The sequence below is a fragment of the Hipposideros armiger genome, unplaced genomic scaffold, assembly GCF_001890085.2.
Source record: "Hipposideros armiger isolate ML-2016 unplaced genomic scaffold, ASM189008v1 scaffold_131, whole genome shotgun sequence".
NCBI classification, from domain to species: Eukaryota; Metazoa; Chordata; class Mammalia; order Chiroptera; family Hipposideridae; genus Hipposideros; species Hipposideros armiger.
The window spans coordinates 2,386,415-2,409,078 of NW_017731481.1; the positions used below are offsets into that span (position 1 = coordinate 2,386,415).

At 35.0% G+C, this 22,664-nt stretch overlaps 1 protein-coding gene across 2 annotated transcripts in view; it reads left to right on the forward strand.

Annotated features, from left to right (window-relative positions):
* Nucleotides 1–22,664, forward strand: part of HOOK3 (hook microtubule tethering protein 3) — a 92,416-nt gene that overhangs the window by 57,246 nt on the left and 12,506 nt on the right. Inside the window, exons 13-21 of one of the 2 annotated variants that reach the window (XM_019649265.1) lie at nucleotides 1,816–1,885; nucleotides 6,478–6,618; nucleotides 11,092–11,179; nucleotides 13,441–13,446; nucleotides 14,890–14,924; nucleotides 18,297–18,379; nucleotides 19,316–19,416; nucleotides 21,232–21,336; nucleotides 21,504–21,575. In XM_019649265.1, the coding sequence (XP_019504810.1) occupies nucleotides 1,816–1,885; nucleotides 6,478–6,618; nucleotides 11,092–11,179; nucleotides 13,441–13,446; nucleotides 14,890–14,924; nucleotides 18,297–18,379; nucleotides 19,316–19,416; nucleotides 21,232–21,336; nucleotides 21,504–21,575 (701 nt within the window). The remainder of the gene's footprint in view (nucleotides 1–1,815; nucleotides 1,886–6,477; nucleotides 6,619–11,091; nucleotides 11,180–13,440; nucleotides 13,447–14,889; nucleotides 14,925–18,296; nucleotides 18,380–19,315; nucleotides 19,417–21,231; nucleotides 21,337–21,503; nucleotides 21,576–22,664) is intronic. The other variant, XM_019649266.1, reaches the window with a different exon arrangement.

Below are 22,664 nucleotides of genomic sequence, written 5' to 3' on the forward strand. Positions count from 1 at the left end.
CGATTCAGTGCAATCCTTATTAAAATACCAACAGCATTTTTTGCAGAAACAGAAAACCCATCCTGAAATTCGTCTTGACTCTCAAGGAACCTCAAATAGCCAAAACAATCTTGAGGAAAAAAAAAGAAAAAATTAGGAGGGCTCACACTTCCTGATATCAAAACTTGAATATAAAGTTAGTAATCAAAACAGTGTGCTGTCAGCTTAAGGACAGGCATATAGACCAATGGAATAAAAAAGAATGCCCAGAAATTTTCACATATGTGGCCAATTGATTTTTCATCAAGAGTGTCAACATTATTCACTGGGGGAAAGGAAAATCTTTTCAACAAATTGTTCTGGGAAAACTGGTTATCCACACCCAAAAGCATGAAGTTGAGCCCTCATACCATATATCAAATGAACTCAAAATGGGTCAACGACCTAAATGTAAGGGGTAAAACTATAAAACTTTTAGAAGAAAGCATAAAGGAAAATCATCATGACATTTGAATTGCCAGTGATTCCTTGGAATTGAAACCAAAAGCACAAAAGAAAAAATAGATAAATTGGAATTCATCAAAATTAAAAACTTTTATGCATCAAAGGACACTATCAACAGAGTGAAAAATCAGCCTACAAAATGGAAGAAGATATTTTCAAATCATGATATCAAGTAATTGATATCCAGAGTATATAAAAAACTTTTACAACTCAACAATGAAAAACAACTACGTTAACAAATGACCATAAGTCTTGACTAGACATTTCTCCAAAGAAGATATACAAATGGCCAATAAGCACGTGAATAAATGCTCAACATCAATAGTCATTAGAAAAATGTAAATCAAAACCACAATGAGATACCAGTTTATACCCATTAGGCTGGCTTTAACCAAAAAAGAAAAACAGGAAAATAACGAGTGTTGGTAAGGATGTGGAGAAATTGGAACCCTCATACCACGGTGGGAGAATTTGATGGTTCTTCACAAAGTTAAACATAAAATTACTGTATAATCCAGCAATTCCTTTCCTAAGTATATGCCCAAAAGAAATCAAAGAAGGACTCAGACAGATACAGGTATAATAATGTTCATAGTTGCATTATCGGCAATAGCCAAAAGATAAAAACAACCCACATGTTCATCAACAGATGAATGGAAAAAGAAAATGCGGTGTATACATAAAATGGAATATTATTCATCCATTAAAATGAAAGATTTCTGATAAATGCTGCATGGATGAATTTTCAAAACATTATGTTAAGTGAAATAAACCATACACAAAAAGACAACTGGTATGATTCCACTTACATGGGGTATCTAGAATGGGCATCTTTATTGAGACAGAAAGTAAAAGTTTATGAGGGGCTAAGGGAAAAAGGATTAGGGAGTTATTGCTTAATGGTTACATAATTTATGTTTTGGGTGATGAGGTTTAGAAATAGATAGTGGTGATGGTTCCACACATAGTGAATGTACTTAATGCCACTCAGTTGCACACTTAAAAATTGTGATATAATATAATAATAATGTAAGATAACTGTGACATGGTCTTTTACTTGACTAAGACAAAGATTATAGGTGTTAAAACTGTTGCTCAAAGTAGGATCACATAGAAACTAAAGGAAATAAGGGCCGGCCGAGTGGCTCAGTTGGTTAAGAGCTCGCTCAAGAGTGCAAGCTCTGAGCAACAGCGGTTCGAATCCTGGCCCCAGCTGAGCTGCCACTGAGCTGCCAACAGGTGGCAGGATGGCTCAGCTAAAAAAACCCCCAAAAACTAAAGGAAACAGTTGTGCTCTCTCTTAACTGTGCATTCATGTTTATATATTTATAGGGTTAATGCCTCTGGGAAGTCAGGAATCTTCAGATAGCCTGGCAGCAGAGATTGTTACACCTGAAATCAGGTAAGGAGATCATAAACTTCACAGTTACACTGCACTCTATTCCTGGAGAAAGCATAGTCCGCTACAATATAGAGAGGGTCATTTCCATATTCTTTATTACTAACACTTTCAACATGAATTCAGTTAAAGTGTCCATGATTTCAGTGTCTTAAAGGCTTTTTTTCAACTGGTCCAAAAGACTTGATCTCACGTCAGTAGGACAATGTTTCACACATACACAGCAAACTGATATATCTGTGCTTGGTTATCCTTATCAGACATTTAGCAGTAAAACCCCTTGGCACAAAGACAAAGGTTATGTTTAGCCATCAACCTGCAAAATAATTAGTCACTAAAATTCATTTATTAATTACGTAGACTGGTCTGGGAAAGATACAGTGCGGTAGGCAGGAGGAGGAAATATTTCCCCATTTCTACTACTTTTCCCTCAGTAGTACCTTACATTTTTGTTTAGTCATAGCATTTTAAAAAGTCCATTTATTTCACTATACACCTGGTTTTATGTAATAGAATGAAAAATTGTGAGGAGGCACTAAGTGTCCAGCAGCAGAAGAATTAATCTGAATATTGCTTTTACCTTCTTTGGGACTATTTGCCCTGTTTTTAAATTAACACTGGCCTTGATTCTTTATAACATCCTTGGGGATATTAAATAATATAATGGCTGTGTGAGAGTTTTATAAACTGAAAGTTATAATAGGCATTCAAATACTTGTTGAATAAAAAGAAGAATATTAATTGATGTAGGCATTTATTAAGAAGGACACACAAAAGGAGTATAATGCAACACAAACTCTGGAAGCATTTTGTATATCTTTAAGTTTTTGGCCATCTGATATGGTCCTTTATATTGGACCAATGAAATTTGTTGAATTAATGAACACTTATTATTAATGAATATTTATAATTAAATGGTTAGTCCAAAAACTCAATTTTAAGGAAGCTTATAGGTAATGCAATTGGATTTTTAAACTGAGGAAAAGAACAATGATAAAAAGATTCAATCAGGCTGGCCGAGTGACGCGGTGGTTAAGAGCTGACTTGGGACGCCAGAGGGTCCCAGTTCGGATCCCACATATGAGGCCCAGTGACACTGCCCTCCACAGCTAAGATGCTGAACAACAGCTCAACCTGGAGCTGGGCTGCCTTGAGTCGCTGATGACGGCGTGGGCTGCAGCCCCTGCTGCAGTGGGTTGCCATGGGCTACCGTGTGTAGCCAGCAGCCAGCATGAGCGGCCAGCAGCCACCGTTAGCGGCCATCCAGAAGCCGGCAACTGATCTGCCTCACCCAGGAAGAGCGCGATGATGGTGCCAACTTGGGCTAGTGAAACAACATCCTCCACAACTAGACTGAAGAACAAAAGGACAGCAGCTTGCCTGTTCCCATCCCCCAATTCCCCAATAAAAAAATCTTAAAAAAAAAAAAAAAAGATTCAACAAATAAAGTGGCTTTTTTGAGTATGACTCAGTACAAATTAAAATATACTCTGTGTCCAGAAGAGATATCAAGACAATGAAATGGTAAAAGGGATGAAAATTTGGAACATGTTATAGACAATTGGCTAATATTCTTAATACATAATGAAATTTGCCTATTAAATTTGTAAAAACCTATTATAAGTTTTAATTTTCATTGGTATTAAGGATGTGGAGAATTGGAAACCTCATAAATGAGGAGTAAAAGAGTAAAGTGGTACAACTTTTTAAAAATTAACATTTTAATAGTTGAGATAAAATTGACATTAATTGTATTAGTTTTAGATATACAACATAATGATGTGATATATATATATATATATATATATATATATATATATATATATATATAGTGAAATAATTACCACAATAAGTTTAGTTAAGGTTCATCACTATACATAATTACAAATATTTTTCTTGTGGTGGTACAACTTTTCTTTTGAGCAGTTTGGTAGAATATATATGTTGTCTAAGAGTGCCTGTCTTCTGACTCCACAATAACTTTTCTGGAAATTAATCTTAAGGAAATAACCAAGGATATACACAAAGGCTTATTTATAAAGCTGATCATTATTAACATGTTAAAGCTCAAAATTGGTGACAATCTAAATGCCCAGAAATTGGGTAATGATTAAATAAATAATAATTCATCTAGGTATTTTAACATGTTATTTATAATATTAAAATATAATATGTAATGATACAAAAAGATTGAGAAAATTTAATTGTAGATAGTTATCAGTATAACAGGTACTGTGAGATCCATTTTATAAAGTGTTTGCACATGTGTACATTTGCATAGAATTAGAAGGCTATATTTCAGCAGTAATTATTTTGCACCATAGGGTTCTGGAGAGTTTCTAATTTCTTCTCATTTATCCTTTTGTCCCCCTACAATGAGTGTGTTTTACTTTGTAATTGAAAAATATGTTAGTCATTATTGTCCATATATAAAATATATCAAGTTCTATCTAATTGCTTGAGTTGGGCCACAAATTTTACTTTCATTTTTTGAACAACAAAAGTCAAAGCATGTTATAAGAGTCGTGGTGTTTATAAAACAAGAGCAGACTGTTTTATGTGTTTATTTTGCTTTTGTTTTTTTCTTGTTTTTATGAGAAGCAAAGATTTTCAAAGTATCTTGTATGAGTATCTTAATTAATAGAGCCCTCTAAAGGTGACCCTATGTAAAGTAAAGAATAAATTATATTTTCAACAAGTAGATCTTCAATTATATCTTCAGATGAATTAGTATTATATCATCCCAGTAGTAAATGTAGTGGCAAGTTTTGTGTGGCTGTTGCTTTTAACATCCCTCAATGTAAGCTTTTGGTATAACACAAAGGACCCAAAACAATGCAGTCCAACAACTTAGTTCTGATAATCTGGCTTGTTACAAAAATACCATTTTACATATCTGTTGGGTTGTTGGAAAAGTCATGATGCGTGTTTGCGACAGATGACACTCGTTCATTTTTGGAAGTACTAGAGTCATTCGCATCTATGTTATCGCTATGTCATTTGACAGCTGACAGTTCTAGCTTCATTCTAAAAAAAATTGAGTGATTTGGTTGAGTTTTGGAGATTTGGCAACAAGTTGAAGATGGAAGACCAAACTGGGCATTTTTGCCATATTTTACTGTTTTACTTCTATAAAGGGAAGAACACGCATCAAGCTTGTGAAAAGTTGCATAAAGTTTATGGTGACAATGCTCTACAAGAACGTCAGTGCCAACAATGGTTCATGAAATTCTGTGCTGGTGATTTTGATCTCAACGATGCTTCTCGGTCAGTAAGGCCCACCGAGGTTGATGACGACAAAATAAAGGCATTAATCAAGTCAAACCCATGTTACACGACATGAGAGATTGCAGAAACATTGACCATCCATCATTCAAGTGTTCATGATCCCCTGAAGAAGCTGGGATACGTAAGCAAACTTGCTATTTGGGTTCCGCATGAACTCAAGTTCATTTGATGGCGCGTATAAACATCTGCAACATGCTCATTAAACATGAAGAAAACGATCCTTTTTGGAAGCGACTGATAACTGGTGATGAGAAGTGGATTGTTTACAACAATGTAGTCGCAAACGGTCTTGGTCCCAACATGATGATTCACCTCAAACGACATCAAAAGCAGACATTCATCAAAGGAAGGTTATGCTCTCAGTGTGGTGGGATTTTAAAGGAGTCATGTTTTTCGAGCTCCTACCAAGGAACCAAACAATAAATTCAAATGTGTACTGTTGGCAACTGGACAGTTTGAACGAATCCATCATCCAGAAACATCCAGAGCTTGTTAATTGTAAAGGAGTTGTGTCCCATCGTGACAACGTGAGACCACACACAAATTTGATCACCCGTCAAAAATTATTAAAGCTTGGATGGGATGTGTTGCCACACCCACCATACTCGCCTGACCTTGCGCCGTCAGACTTACACTTGTCTCGCTGTCTTCAAAACTCCTTGCGTGGTATAACGTTCAATTCAGATGAGGCTGTAAATCAGCACCTTGTTCAGTTTTTCGCAAATAAAGATAGGTCCTTCTATGAACGAGGAATTATGAAGCTCACGGAAAGATGGCAAAAAGGTTATCTAACAAAATGGGCAATATATCATTGATTGATCTTTGTTCTTTATATAAATAAATGACGTTTGAAAAACAGACAAAATACATCATGACTTTTCCCACAATCCAATATATGAATGGGTGGACTGAATATCTTGAAGACATTCTTCGTTGAATATTATATCTTGCCATCAAGTGATTAGTCATTTAAAAGCATAACATTAGAGATTGTTTTTTTGATGAACTAGTATCTAAATGCATTCATAGCTTAAATATTTAAATCAGAAAGGAAGTAGGATTTTGAAATCTCTTTCACTAGAAATCATATTTGGAGAGTTTGTTATCTTTAGATTATCCATTCTAAAAAGAAAGTGCTTAAGACCTGATATAATATCTTAGCCAGTTACAACAGGAGCTACATTCTTTGCAGGTACTTTGTTTTTCATTTCTGTTTTATGTATTAAATCTGCAAGTATGCATAGCTGGATTTGATAACTACATGGTTTTAATATATCAGATAATCAGTTTTTCTTTTGCTCATTTAGGGAGAAACTTATTCGTCTTCAGCATGAGAATAAGATGTTAAAACTTAACCAAGAGGGTTCAGACAATGAAAAAATTGCCTTATTGCAGAGCCTTCTAGATGATGCAAATCTACGCAAGAATGAACTGGAGACAGAGAATAGGTAGGAATGTATATAGGCAACTGCATTTAATCACAGCTTTTCTCTATTTGATTTGATTTTGATTCCCTTAAACAAAGGTGTGAATTGTATTTTGAAAAGTGATGATATGTTATTCCATTTCCTGTAAGAATATTTTAATCCATTTCTCTATTTATGGACAGACTTGTGAAAGAGTATTGTGCCTCTTTATAATAAATTTAACATTTCCCTCTTTAGTTTTTCAAGCAAAATGATTCAAAGCCCTGCCGTTTTCCCTTTCTAATCACTAATTAAAATTAGAGGATTAAAAAAAAACCATAATTCACAGAACAATTTCAATTCATAGCCATTTTCAGATTAATAAAGTTTACTCTGTTTTTATGAACTAATGTTTCAAAAGATCATTTGGCATGAGGAAAACAGTAAGATCCATCATAATTGAATTAACAGAGCTTTTAAAAACAAAAACAAAGTACTGTATTTCTTTTGTGACCCTAAAATGAAATCATTCATCTGTGAACAATTATTTTGAGATTTAGAGTCTGCAAATTTCACAAGAAAATCACTTTTCTGCTCTTAAGTTTTCAGCGTTTTACATTGTGCAGTCATTGAAAGCTACTTTAAAAGCAGTAGCTTACTCTGGCAAGAATTACTTTTGTTTTGTTGTGACAATTTGTTGGTTTATTTTTCCTCTTGGGTACTGTTTCTGAGATACCAAACATATGGTGTCTTTTTGTTTTTCCTAGTGCTGTGATAGTCTGTCATTTTTGAGGGATTTGTTATTTTTATTAATAGTTTCATAGTTTGCCTGATGTTACAGGTTCTCTGTTTATTATGCCTAATTGATTTGGCATTTCCCAGGTGTGAGTCGATCTTGTGAGTCAAAATTGTTATGACAATTTCATGTACCCTTCTCTTCTTTCTACAGCTCTAATTTTTAAAGCTGCTGGGGTAGAATCAGCAAGCAGTGTAAATACCAGAGCAATTATTAGAACATAATTAAGCATAAACCTAAGAAGAAAAATTTTATATCAATTCTTAAGAACATAGAGAATGAATATTTTTATTTATTTATTTATTTTAGCTGAACCATTCTGCCACCTGTTGGCAGCTCAGCGGCAGCTCAGCTCAGGCCAGGCACCGAACCGCTGTTGCTCAGAGCTCAAACTCTTAGAGAGAGCTCTTAACCAACTGAGCCACTCGGCCGGCCCGAGAATGAATATTTTTAAAAACACTTAGAAAAAGTGGAAAATGAGAAGGGGGAGGAAGGGGAATTGTAGAAAACAGCTGGCAATCATGCATTCCTTTGGTGAGAGCATCTTGTGTTCATCTCCTTCATCCTTTGCCTCTGGGCTGTATTTTTGTCATCTTAGCCAGGGAAGCCTTCTCCCTAATTTTTTTTAGTGAATCATCACTCACAACTTCTTTTATAATGCTTTGCATTGTTTCTCACAGGCTTTACAGCCATTGCTGTTTTCTCATCAGAAACAGAACAGCTAGTTGTCATTCGTACAGTACTCATGTATGTAGATGACTCATTACCTCCCAAGTCCCTATGTTATTTACAGCTGTTTACAACTTAATATCGTATTTGTATCTTAAATTACAACACTGATGATAACTTACCTTTAGATTGTAGCCATCTGTGACCTATAACAGTAATAATAGCAGCTAACATTTATTCAGCTCCTGTTTTTTCCAAACATTGTGCTAAGTATGTAGTCTTACTTTATTAAAGTTTTACCAATGAGGGAATTTGGGCTTAGACCCAAGCTACATGACTTCAAAGCCTCTGTCTTTTTCTTGCCAATTTATCTTCTGCCATATTTGTAAAACATTTATTTTTTTTCTGTCCTCTCACAAGACGGTAATTCTCTTCAGTGAATTACCCTAAGTTTGTTCTTATTGAATTTTATAAGTATTTATATTACTTTGTCTCTAGCTTAATCTCTTAGTAGTTTACAACACTGGACTATAAACCAAGAAACCTCAGTTTTAGTCCCACTGAGTCTGTTAACGGTATGACCTTAAATAGAATTTGCTCACCACCCATATTTCATCTGGCAGAAGGAAAAGTTTGTAGTAAACTTCCAAAGTCCTTTCCAACTGGTTTTCCCAATAAGTTAGCATTTTTTAATCTAATACCTACTGACCATCAAACAATAGTAGGAGAGGCATACAGGGTTGAGAAGAGAACCATATCAGAATTGCTCAAGGAGCTTTCTCAAAGCGTACATGATCTTTTTGCTTTACGTCTCAGAGTATATTGTGATCTCAAGCTCACCTTCCCCTACACCCCAGTGACTACTATGTGTAATTAGACTTGATTCAAGTGTTAGTTAACTGAACTCCTGCAGGAGGAGAAAGAAGGTAGAGGCATTTATAGAGTACCTATTATGTGCAGACACTGCGCTAGACACACTATATATTATCTCACTTAATCTTCTAAACAGCCCCATGAGGAAGGCATTATAATCCTAATTTATTTTGCAGATGAACTGTTTTCATATATATTTACATATATTTGTATAGCTTCATATTTGTGTATGTGTGTGTGCACATGCTTCATACTTTAACAGTTATATTCCTATGTTTGCTTGTCCATTCCCCATCACTGGTCTTTTGAGTTGTTTTCAAATCTTTCCAAGGAACATCTCGGTATGGACTGCTCATGTTTTATCACATTTGCAGTGGTCTCACATAGTAGGCTTGCAATATTTGTTGACTTAATAATTTCAAAAATGGCTAAGATGGATAGTTGAAATAGTCTTATAGTTTGATATACTATATTTCCATATTGCTTTCTGAAAAGATTGAACAAAGTTACAGTGTCACTAGTAATGAATTTATGTACCTCTCTCTCCATATTGAATATGGACTTTTCAGAGAATTCTTTAACTATTGAAATACCACTCAGATTTTCTCTTTCCTGATATGAAAAACATGAGTTTTTATAGATTTGATTGTATTTTTACTGTGATTGTCACTCAATTATAGAACCTAGGTTTATGATCAGAATTTCTGATAACTTATTGAGTAAAACAAATGTCTTATTGAATTTTCTGGCTGTTTGGATTCTAAATACTCATGGCCCTCTTTTGTCCTTAATTTGGGGCAGTTGGCTTTTACTACCACCATTTCACTAAAGCATTTCTTAGTGAAATAACCAGTCATCTGTTAAATGGCCAATCCATTGGGAGCATTCGAGATTTTATCTTTCCTCATCTCTCTGCTGTATTCATTGTTGTTGATCGTTTTCCCCTTCCTCAACCTTTTTTTCAAAAAATTTCATTAACACCCCTCTGCTCTTTAATGTTTCTTCTGATTCTCTGATTATTCACCAGGGTGAGGTTTCTCTTTCAACCCTGTGGTTGGTGATCTGCCACAGACCACCTTTGTCCCCCTTCTACTCTTCTTCACATTCTTCCTAGTCAACATCCTGTTATTTTTTATTCATTGTATTCTTTTGCCTTTCCAAAACATATCCTACTCTGTTCCCTTCTATTTCAGGCATATTTGGTTATTATTGTAATAGCCTCCTCCCAGTCTTCATGCCTTCTCTTTGAACTTTTTAATAACATCTTCCACACTCAAACCAATGTGATCTTTCTAAAATACCACCTGGTCATGTTTCTCCCTTGCAATCCTCAACATTACCCAAGACCTAGGCATCAAACTGACCTACTGAATTTTGTATCATAATGACCTCTAGAGAAATTATGAAGACCGAGCTCCAGAATCAGCATTGTTAAAGGCTGGCTGGGTTATTCCAGTTTCAGCCAAATTTTAGGCCAGGTTATAGGTTAAGTTCCAAATACTTTTGCATTTCACATAAAGTTGTACCCAACCTTTTTCTCCTCTGGATTCATCTCTAGCTATTCTTACCCCTCATAACTTATTTTTCAGCTGTACCATTCCTGAACTTACTGTACCCTCTCATTTTTCTGTGCACTTTGAACATGCTGAATTCTCCATCTTGAATCCCCTTTTTACCCCTAACCATGGAAATATTTTGTTTATTGTTCTAGACTCAGTTTAAGTCAAGCCTATCCCAACTCCTTCACACAATTAGGTGTAATTCTTCCTTCTTTGAGCAGCATCATTCCTTTTGTATACATCTGTGTACTCTGTTAAAGTGTTTATCTCGTATTTTATTTTTTTACATTTTGCCTCCTCATTAAATTTCTTGAGTGCAGCGATCTTTTAACACTAGTGCTAAGCATAGTGTCTAACACACAGTTTGAATAAACATGTTGAAGTGAATTTTAGATAGATATGAATAAGTACATCAGTTTAACAAAGTGTGTGCACAAAACACTACATCGGAAATAATCATAGAAATGTCAAGCAATATGAAAAATAATCAGTGAGCTACCTACTGTAACATTAGGCTTTGTTTTGCTAATTTACCATTTCTGTAACCAAATGACAACCTAAGGAAAAAGGCATAAGTTAAGTCAGAATGTGGAAAATTAATGTACATTTAATTTCTAGGCTGGTGAATCAAAGACTCCTGGAAGTACAGTCACAAGTTGAAGAATTGCAAAAATCTTTGCAGGATCAAGGATCAAAAGCAGAAGATGTAAGTTTTAATATGGACTAACCATGGTCCAACAGTTTCACAATGTTAACAAAAGCTATACCTTTTATTTTTTTATTTGATGATCTCTATCAAAGTAATTTATAATTATATTGGCTATAGAAAAGAAACAGTGTTTTCCTTTTATTAATATTCCTTATAAAAAGGGCCAGTTAGTACTTTGTTGTCTCAGATTTACTCTGCTGGGAATTAGAAGTTTGTTTGCCATTATCAGCTAAGGAATTAATTGAGGTTTTGTGTTTTAAATGTGCTCAATTGAGTATGCAAAGCATAGGGCTTTTCCCTGTGGTCAAAAAAAAAAAAAGTGCTGGTAGAAACTTAGCATGTTCAAGTAGAAATCTTTCATGTAAAATTGATATTTAAAAAAATAATGTCATCCCTAGAATCCCATCTTCTCTGAATTCTGAATCCCTCTTGCTACCCCTAATACACACTCAAATATAAGTTCACTGACTTTTTTTTTGTCTTTCTTTAACACTCTGTATATCTATGATAGCCCTGCCTGCTAGACTGGCATGCTCAAATCCAGAATACAGTAAATCTGTTGAGCCAGGAACTAGGTCTTCCTTCATCTCCTCATGCTTACATCCATCACAGTGCTTATGTAGCGCATAGTATATTAGTTACCTTTAGTGACCAATCTTTGTTTCAGCCAAATGAGTTATTTTTGTTGTTGTTGTTGTTCTGTTGCCAGTGTAATTTGCTATAAACTGGCCTTTGAGTATAAACCTATTTGGTTGTTTCCACTGATAGTCATTTTGGGGATCAGCATCAAAACTATAGATATATTCAGTTTCATCCAGCCTTATTAATATAAGAGGATATAAAAAGAAAAAGGAATCAAAGAAAGGGAGTTAAAATAGTATATATTACTTAAAACCTGAAAGTAGTCAATAGAAAAAGCTCATCAGTGAGCTAATTTTATGTTTCTTAAACATACATCTAGCTAATATTGGCAGCAGTGGTTTTAGTTTATCTTTTAATTTTAATTATAAAGTGCTGGTAGTTCTTAGATTCCCAGATTGGTTTTTAGTTCCTAAAATTGTCACTGACATTTAAACACCCTTACTCCCTTATTAAAGTGGAACTAGTTTGAAATGTCATAGTTTACTTTTTAGATATACTTTTATCCAGAATGCTAAGAGGTGAAGCAAAACCACCATTAGTGTATTAAAATATTAGTAATCCTAACTAAGAGTATCTTAGAGATGAACCAAAGTAGGTAACATTTCTTAGTTCAGTGAAATCTGGAGGTCCCTTAAATTGAAGTAAATGTAACTTTGTTTTGGTCTCTGAAACGCTGAGGAGACTTTTTGTTGGTTTGTTGTGGTCAAGAAGGGGAGGGTGTGTGGTAGATAGGAAGTAAAAACGGCGAAACACCAGTATCAGCTCAGCCTTAGTGCTGTAGAGATAACCAGTGCACTGGATTCTCTTATATTAAAACACACATAAAGGAATTTATTCTGTAAAAATTAATTTTGCATAGCCTGGTTAGGTATCACATATATAATCACTAATTAAATATGCCATGTGCCATTACCTTAAGCGAACATACTTCAGAAGTGAAATGCCAGCCCTATAAAGTATTGTTTGCATCAATTAGACTGCCCAGATGTCAGTGAGATGTCTTGCTCTAAATTCTCAGAAATTGTCAGAGAGCTCTTTTCTACAAAAAGAAAGCTTCAATTAGAAACTTTGCTTATTCTGATGATATGCCTCAAAATGGTTTAGAGAAATTGTGTAGTACAGAATATGTGATTGTTTCCCCCAGTGGATTTTTGATGTTTTTGCCTTCTCTCTCTCACTAACCTACAGCGTTGCATCTCAGGAATATGTAATGTGTAGATCAACCTGTCGAGTGGAATTGGTCCCCTCTGAACAACAACATAATTTCTATCTATTTCTGTTACAAAAGCACAGCCCTTTCATGTGACCTTTAGTCAGAGTAGGATGGTTTGCACATTTTTATTATTATTCTTATGTCATTTATTTTTAGCATGGAAGCAGAAAAGCATTGTTATATCCAGTCATATGGATAATTTGAGCTAGCCACAGTGTATAAAACTCCAGAGAACAAGACAGGATGAGGAGACCATAGAAGAAAGAAAATTGTACATTTTTGAAAAAAAATTGCATATCTTTTGCTTCTGTTCATGAATTACTAAATCGTTCCTTCTATTGGCTGCTGTGTTTGCTTCATACTAATATGTCCTCTCTGTCTCTTGGCATGGTTTCTGCTCAAGGCTATTGTAAGTATGGCTTCCTATTCATTTCTATATATTGAGCAGTTTTTTTATTTGTATATTATCTGCCATCATAGTTGATGTTATTAATATTTTAAATTATGGGAATTTTATGCAAAATGAGTACTTGCCTTATAGGTTTATGCACGTTATGGCGCTAAGACACTTAAAGGGTATCTGCCCCTGGAAAACTACTGAATGTCTCCCCAGCCTTACCTTCCTCAACTGTAAGATGGGCTAATATTACTCAAGAGTTGTGAGGTTAACATGAGACAATGTCTATGACATGTTTTAGTGCAGTGCCTGGCATTTTAGCCACTCATCAAATCATTATTTTATTATGTAGTATCTCAGTTAAAATTAATTTTGTAGAGCTTAATTAAAACATAAGTGCAAAATCAAAGTTAAGGTATTTAGAAAATATTTTCATTTTATCCTCTGTACTAAAGAATAAATAAGCAATGATTGGAAGTTAGTAGGGTTATTATCTTTTTATATTTGGGGGAAACAGTGATAGAGGACATTGTGGTCCACTGGTCTACCTATTATATTGAGCTAGCATATTGAACAAAGAAATGAATTTGAAATATTCCAGAGATGTATTAGGATGGACTTGAATAAACAGTTATAGTAATCATTATTGAATGAAGTGACTTAAAATCGAAGAACTTAGTGTGAATTTCCCCCCACACACACACTGCTATTGATTGATTGAACAATTTGTTTTATAAGGCTATATTAATTAGGTTTGACTGAATTAATTTTGTAATAATTTATCTCAAAACAAATGTTTCATAGAATCCATAATTATATGTATGTTAAGTTTAAATATGAAACCTAGTGGTCCTATATAGAATGCCACTATTCTTTATGCTTATTTTTAGGTCAGTTCTGATCTGCTTTTCAGGAGATCAAAGCTGCGTTCTCCAGCATATTAAGTTTTGTGCATGTACTATCCTTCACGTTCCCATACTTATCGCATAAATTATTTCCAGTGTGTGCATAGTTGTAAATCACTGATTAAGTCAGTGAGTATTTGTGGAAATTGTTCCCAGAGTTTATTATAATCCAAGGAATTTTTTTTATTGTGATGCAAGGAAAACAATATGAAAAGTATCTTAGCGAAAGTCTATAATTTGTAGAGTTCTACCTGCCTATCAAGTCCAAGAATACTAGGTCTCTACATAAATGGCTTATTTTATTCTGACTATAAATAGAGAATTCAGATATGTAGTTTCTGTCTATTTTATACTGATTGCTATCACTTATAAGCTGCTCTCTCCCTTAGCAAAGAGAAATAAACTTGGGCGCATTGTGTGTCTTGAGCTCTTTGACCAGAGAGATTACGGAGGGCTCACTCAGAGTTAGTTACTACTATGCTCTTATTTTTTAGAAAATAATTTATTAGTAAAAATGTTAAGTAGTAAATTATTATTTTTCCATTTTCAGTCTGTTCTTCTAAAGAAGAAACTTGAAGAACATCTGTAAGTATAAAAGCTTTGAGATTCATTCTTATATTATATATTGAAACATAGTGTTTTCCCTTAGGTGATTATAGAGTATCTGGGCAATGGCGTGGGTGTCCCATGTTACTTGAAGATACAGAACATTATAAGACATAGTAATGGTGTCTAAAGGGTTGTCTCCACCCAAGGCTCTCAAATCAGAACAATGACTGCTTTAGAACTGTTTTCAAATGAGATTCCAGGGTTTTGTATCTTCATGATAGTACTTATAATCATAGTTAGGCATTTGAGATGCTCTAGATCAGGAGTCAGAATCCTTTTTTTGTAAAGGGCCAGATAGCAAAGCATGGTGTGTGTCACAACCACTTAGCTCGGTAGTGGTAGCTTGAAGGCAGCCTTAGATAATACGTAAACTAATGTTGTGACTGTGTTCCAATAAAACTACAAAAACAAGGACAGGCTGAATTTGGCCCATAGGGTGTAGTTGGCCAGCTCTAGTGTATGGCCAACAGAATCTTCCTTTTTAAGTAAAATTTTTAAATTTATTATAAAGTTTACCTGTGGCAGATTTTCAAACATTTTCTTGAATTACAGACATATCTGAACATGACTTTTAATCTGAATGATGAAACAAATTTTAAAATACTACATTTGTTTTCTCATGAAGAAGAAATCTTCATCCATCTATCTTTAGCTGAGATTGACATTGTTAGGAATGTTTCATGCTTTTAACTAGTACTCAGTAACAAATGGAATCATTCCTAGGTAACAAAACTCTCCTTGCACACATTGAGTGTAGGGTGGCTATGAATTGCTAGCCTGTTGGGATGTTATAATGTTACATTATGGTAAACCGGATATGCTCAATACCACAGTGATTAGTTTGACTTGTTCTACTAAGATTGGAAAGAAATTCTATAGTCTTGACAGTTTACCTCATGCCCATTTTTTTAAATGTGAGGAAAGTGAGATACTCCTAGCAACTGACACTTGCTGGCAAGTCTAACAATGGGCAGGTTTTTAATGTACTAAAACAGAAAATGTTACCTCCCAGCCATTGTGAGTTTACCTAGAGTCAGAATTTAGTACTGAATTCTACCCTTTTTTACCTTTCATTCCTTTGTTGCAAAAAATATAATACCTGTTGTTTCATAAACCTACAGCCTGACCATTTTTCTGTGTTCAGTCATTTACATGGTAAAACTAATCATCAAAAAGAATTTTATTAGTGAAGATGAGGCCTATATTCATTTCCTGTGGTTGCTGTAACAAATTACCTTAACTGGGTGGCTAAAACAATAGAATTTTATTCTCTAACATTCTTGGGGCCAGAAGTCTGAAATCAAGGTGTTAGCAGGATTGGTTCCTTCTGGAAGTTCTAAGGGAGAACCTGTTCCTTGCCCCTCACCCATCTTCTGGTAGCTGCCAGCAATCCTTGGTGTTCCTTGGCTTATAGATGTGTCACTCCAATATCTGTCTTCGTCTTCACATGGCCTTCTACTGTCTGTGTTTCTGTGTCTCCTTATGGCCTTCTTATAAGGGCACCACTCGTTAGATTTAGGGCCCACCCTGATCCAGTGTGATTTATCTTAACTAATTACATCTGCAAAGACCCTATTTCCAAATGTCATATTCATAGGTATCATGGATTAGGACTTTACCATATCTGTTTGGGAGACACAGTTCATTCAGTGCACAACAGGGCCCGTAGACATTTCAAACGATGGTCATTCTCATGCAGACTTAAAACAACAATGGAGACCATTGTACAATACGCACACCAACTTGATAAAATTTAAGAATCAGACATACTAAATATTGCCAAAGATGTTGACCAATGTTAATTCTCATGCATTGCTGGTAGGAGTATATAGCAGTTTATTTGGTAAACTTGAACATGCACTTATTCTGTGACCCATCAGTTCCACTCCCCTATATATAACCCTAGATTCCCAGAGATGCTGTTTTCCATGCATACCAGTAGAAGAAAGTATGGAAGAACATTGTAGTAACAGAAAAGCAGAAACAGTACAAATACTACCAATTGTGAAATGATAGAATGGAGCACATTTAAACAATAGAACATTATACAGCAGGAAGAATGTGTAGCCTAGGGCTGACAACAACATAGATGAACCTTAAGAACATGTTAGTAAAAGATGAAGTCACAGAACAATACATACAGTGTAAGTAATGTATGTATAAAGTAAAAACGGGGCAAAATTAAGCAATGTGTTGTTTAGGGATACATATAAAAGCCCATCATAAAAATCATGAAAATGATTAAAATTCTGAATTTTGGTTACCTCTGGGAAGGGGATAGGGACACATGGTTCTGGGATAATTTCTGCTTTTTAATCTGTTTCTTCAGTGGGCTTAATTTTTTAATTTAAACTGTATATATTTATTTTGTATGTGTATATGTATATGTGTGTGTCCATCAAAAAATAAATTGTTGAAAAGAAAAAGATTTATTAATGTATTATACATTGAAAAGACCAGAAATAGAAAAAGTAAAGTGCTGTATTAGTGTTTTTCTGTATTTCCCATTTTTGGTTGCCTCTTTTCCCTCTCATAGAGTGCCACCCTAAATGCTACCCTAAATGTTACAAATATTATATAAATACTAGGAAAAACTTACTTTTGGTTCATTCATTTTTTTTTTTACGTTTGTATTGGAATATAGCTTAAATACAGTAAAGTACATAAATCCTCAGTTCCTAAATCTACAGCTTGATGACTGCTTTTCTATATACATAGGTAACTCAGAATAACGTATAGAATATTTCTAGCAACCCATCGGGATTCTTTGTTCTCCCTTCTAATGGATTGATTACATCCCCCAAGTAGCCACTGTGCTGATCTCAGTCACTTTTCATTAGTTTAGACACTTTCTGAACTTCATATAAATGTGATCATTCAGCATTACCTTATTGAGTCTGACTTGTCTTGTTCAACATTCTGTGATATTTACTCATCTGGTCTCATGTATCATTAATTTATTCTTTTTTATTGGTGTAGTGTTCCTTCTGTTTTTATTTTTAGAACTTCACTTTTTTGCAATAAGATTTTGCATTGTAAAACCTCTGCAAAGTTTTAGATTTCGTTTTTATAGTGTCATTATTCCCAGGAAATAAACAAAGATCATTAACTTCTTTCTACCTCATGTGCAGATTTATGGAAAAGAAATGACTATTATTTTAACCTCTGAAGTCTTTGTCTCTATTTTATTTTAAAAATACATTAAATTCTGTTGGATTAGTCTTTTCATCTTTGTTTCATAGCACTGTGTGCTATGCAAGTGTATTCTAAAAATTAAGATTTTTTATTTGACATTTAAAAAAATATAAAACAGTAGTAGGTGACGCAGTGTGATATATTTTGTTACAGAGAGAAGCTGCATGAAGCCAATAACGAACTGCAGAAGAAGAGAGCCATTATTGAAGATCTTGAACCAAGATTTAACAACAGCTGTGAGTTTTTTCTAATTAGCATAGTTTTCAGTTGGGTAGCCATTCATTACCCTAGTGGTAATAAGTTTATATGAAAGTGTTTTAGAAATAGGCTCTGTTACCTAGTCTAGCAATTAAAAGATTTGTTTTATTTACAAAAAGCGTGTGTTATATTCTTGATAGTATTTCTTGAATTTCTATTATAGTTGTGAGTTTTTCCTTAACTATGAATGCTAATGAATATTTTATGAAGTTTGTTATTTTCTTAGTGTAATTGAATGTAAGTCAGCCAAACTTTTACTTCTGTTGATATTTACACATGTAAATAGTTTGACTTCATTAACTCTTTTGTGTGGAAGTGGGAGCAAGACAGAGACTTTTACTTTTTTTATTGTGATAAAACATACAAAACATAAAAATGACCATTTTAACCATTTTTAGGAATTCAGTTCACTGGCATTAAGTACATTCACATTGTTGTGCATCCATCATCCATTTCCAAAACTTTTTCATCATCCCAAACTGAAACCATACCCATTAAACAAGAACTCTCTATTCCTCCCTCTCCCTAGCTTCTGGCAACCACTATTCTACTTTATGTCTCTCTGAATATGACTATTTTGGGTAACTCATATAAGTGGAAACATACAATATCATATATGAGAATTAGGGCTGAATAATATTCGATTGTGTGTATATACCTCATTTTCTTGATCCATTCATCCATCAATGGATGCTTTTTATCTTAAGCACTTCCATACCAGAGTTTCTGTTTACATGAAAAGCTTTTTATTAACAAAAAAAAAAAATTATGAATTTGTTTTTTTTAAATAAAATTATTTATAGGAATAGATCAAACAATCTCTCAAAACTATTAATTATTTACTATTTTGTTAGTTGAAATATTTTTAAACTTGTTGCAATCTAAAATATATTTTTTTACTGTCTCATCTGCAGCCTTAAAAATTGAAGAATTACAAGAAGCTTTACGGAAGAAAGAAGAAGAAATGAAGCAAATGGAAGAACGATATAAGAAATACTTAGAGAAAGCCAAAAGTGTAAGTCTGCATTTGTGGGCACCTCACTCCACTTCCTGATCAAGTTTCACTGACTCCTCAAATTGCAGGTACAGGGACTTCTCACGCAGAGAGCTATCAGGAGAAGAGCAGAAGTACCAAGAGGAAACGTACCTTTATGTGGGAAATAAGTGGCAGTCACCACCTTAACTAGTAATCAGAATTAACTGCACTAATGGTAGGACAACAAACATCTAATGCCTCCTGCTGGAGTATCATTGCCAGTAATATTTAACCTGAATCTAATCAATCTTCTAGACCCACAGAACTTTCAGTTCTCAGAAAATAAGGTTATTGGAACAAGTTAAATAAGACTTCAGGAAATCATCAGATAAATGCAGAATTTGGGATCAAAGTGAATGTTACGGAAAACCAAAATAGGCATTGGCGTGTGGAGGAACAGGCTGTTGTAATTTTTTAAAGCCCAAAGGGACCTAAGGACCAAATACAGTGCATTCATCTTTGGGTCCTGGATTGTGGGTAGAAGGGGCAGTTAGAAAAGACATTTTGGGGGCCGGCCGAGTGGCACAATGGTTAAGAACTGGCTTGGGATGCCAGAGGGCCCCGGTTCGGATCCCACATATGAGGGCCAGTGACACTGCCCTCCACAGCTAAGATGCTGAACAACAGCTCAACCTGGAGCTGGGCTGCTGTGAGTCGCCGGCGATGGCGTAGGCTGCAGCCCCTGTGGCAGTGGGTTGCCATGGGCTACCATGTGTGTAGCCAGCAGCCAGCGTGAGCGGCCAGCAGCCGCAGTGAGCGGCCGTCCAGAAGCCGGCAACTGATCTGCCTCGCCCGGGAAGAGCGCAATGATGGTGCCAACTTGGGCCAGTGAAGCAACGTCCTCCACAACTAGACTGAAGAACAAAAGGACAGCAACTTGTCTGTTCCCCTTCCCCCAATTCCCCAGTGCTGTTCCTATCCCCCAATTCCCCAATAAAAAAAAAAGAAAAGACATTTTGGAGACACCTGTGGAAATGTAGATTTGGATCGAATAGTGATGATTTGTAAAATTACTAATTTTCTTACAGATGATAATGGTATTGTAGGAGAATGTCCTTAGTCTTAAGGGAATGCATGTTGAAGTATTTAAGGGTTGTGTGTCATGAGGTCTGCAAATTGCTTATTTAGCCACCCAAACAAGCAAGCGTGGTGGGTGGGCCTATGTGTGTGTGTGTGTAGAGAGAGAGAAATCAAATGTGGCAGTGCAGCAATTGGTGAATTTGGGTTAAAAAGGAATGGGTTTTTATTATTCTGCTCTTTCAAGTTTTCTATAGGTTTGGTTATTTTTGATAGCAAAAATATTGGGCCAGAAAGCAAACAGACCTTTCCCAGACGAGCTCTAGTTGGCCAGCTAGAATTGCGTCTCCTGCCCATGCCTATACCGAGCCACTGGCAGAAGAGGAGATGGGCCACAGTGATAGGCTTGTAAACCATCAGTACCCGCTTCCTAAGTATACATCTGGTCAGAGATAAAGGGCTAGCTGAACCAAATCAGAAGAAAGGAAAAGTGTAGACAGCTGTCAGTAGTGTCTACTGTAGTATCATTTGTTAATTTTAAGCCAGGATTACTTCTTATAATTGATTCTTTTACATAATTAAAAAGTTTTATATAATTAAAATTTGCAACTATTGAACATTATTTCATACATTGAAAATTTAAAGTATCCTTGTGCTAGCTTTTGATTCTCGTAAGGATTATCCTTTTTTTTCTTTTTTTTTAAATGAGTGCTTCCTTAGATGTTGCATTTCTTAAGTTTGAGACTTTTAATTTTTTTCTTTTATTACTTTTTACAGGTTATCCGTACTTTAGATCCTAAACAGAATCAAGGAGCGGCACCAGAAATACAAGCTCTTAAAAATCAGCTCCAGGAACGGGACCGACTCTTCCATTCATTAGAGGTAGTTTATTGTACTATACAATAAGATACTTGATTTTTTTATTCTTTTTTTTCTAGAAGTCTTTCTATTTGCAGCTGTATACATTAATTTAGACAGTTAATTGTGACTATTTTATTGATATTGAATTGTTTTTCATCTTCACATGTTTTCATGTGCTTGCTTTTTAGAAAGAGTATGAGAAAACGAAGAGTCAGCGAGAGATGGAGGAAAAATATATTGTTAGTGCCTGGTACAATATGGTAAGAAAAGAACTCTTCAAAATGTATTGCAAAGTTAAGTGAATGTGTAAGCTTTATTATATGCCCTTTACTGTAGAAGTAATTCTACCAAATGAATCTGAAAGTAATTGCTATTCTAACACACACTAACAAAACCATAATGCTGACCTTAGGGCTGAAAAGCAGAAATGAGAACCACCCTAAACAGGATGAGGGTATTTTTTATTTTTTTTTTCTGTGGAGGGCAGTGTCACTGGCCCTCACATGTGGGATCCGAACCAGGGCCCTCCGGCGTCCCAAGCCAGCTCTCAACCATCGCACCACTCGGCCGGCCCGGATGAGGGTATTTTGAATACATCATTATCCCTAGAAAATAGGAAGATAAATGACAATTTGATTTCTGTCTCTCAAAACCATTTTATTTTGGGGGAAGGAGACTTTAATAATATTTAAATACAAATGCAGTAGCTTTTGTTTTGTGGGACTATTTTAATACTTGTGCAGGAATGATGCTTACACTGAGTAGAGTTTATCTCATAGAGTTTGGGAAATGTTTATGGTTGTTAGACCCTGAGTGACTTCAGGCTTTGAAATTGGATTTTCCAACACAGATAAACCTTAAATGTATTGCAGGGGAAGATAAATGCTCACCAACGTTCTGGGCTTCAGTAAGATTTTCTAAATATATGAATACCTGTGCTGTACAGGTATTTCCTGTGCTGTACAGGAAAATGCTGTACTTTTTTCAATAATTTTTCCTTGACTTTTTGGTTTTTCTTTCTTCTTTCTTCTTATTCCCAGTAAGACCACTTCTGCCGTTCCAAAATGTTAGTTGCGTGAGACAGGAAACCAAACTAGATTTCCTTTCATCAACCCCCTCTGACTCTATAGTTGTGTTATTGACACAATGCCGTTGTTTCTGTTTTACAGTTCTTTCTTTTCTTTCTTTCTTTTTTTATTGTGAAATACACGTTTTTAAAAATTAGTTTCAGCTGTACAACACAGTGCAATAATTATACTTTTTACCCCTCGAAGTGATACCCCCCTCCCCCAATCCGCCGCCCCACTCCCCCCCAATATTATACATATCTATTACAATTCCCTTGACTC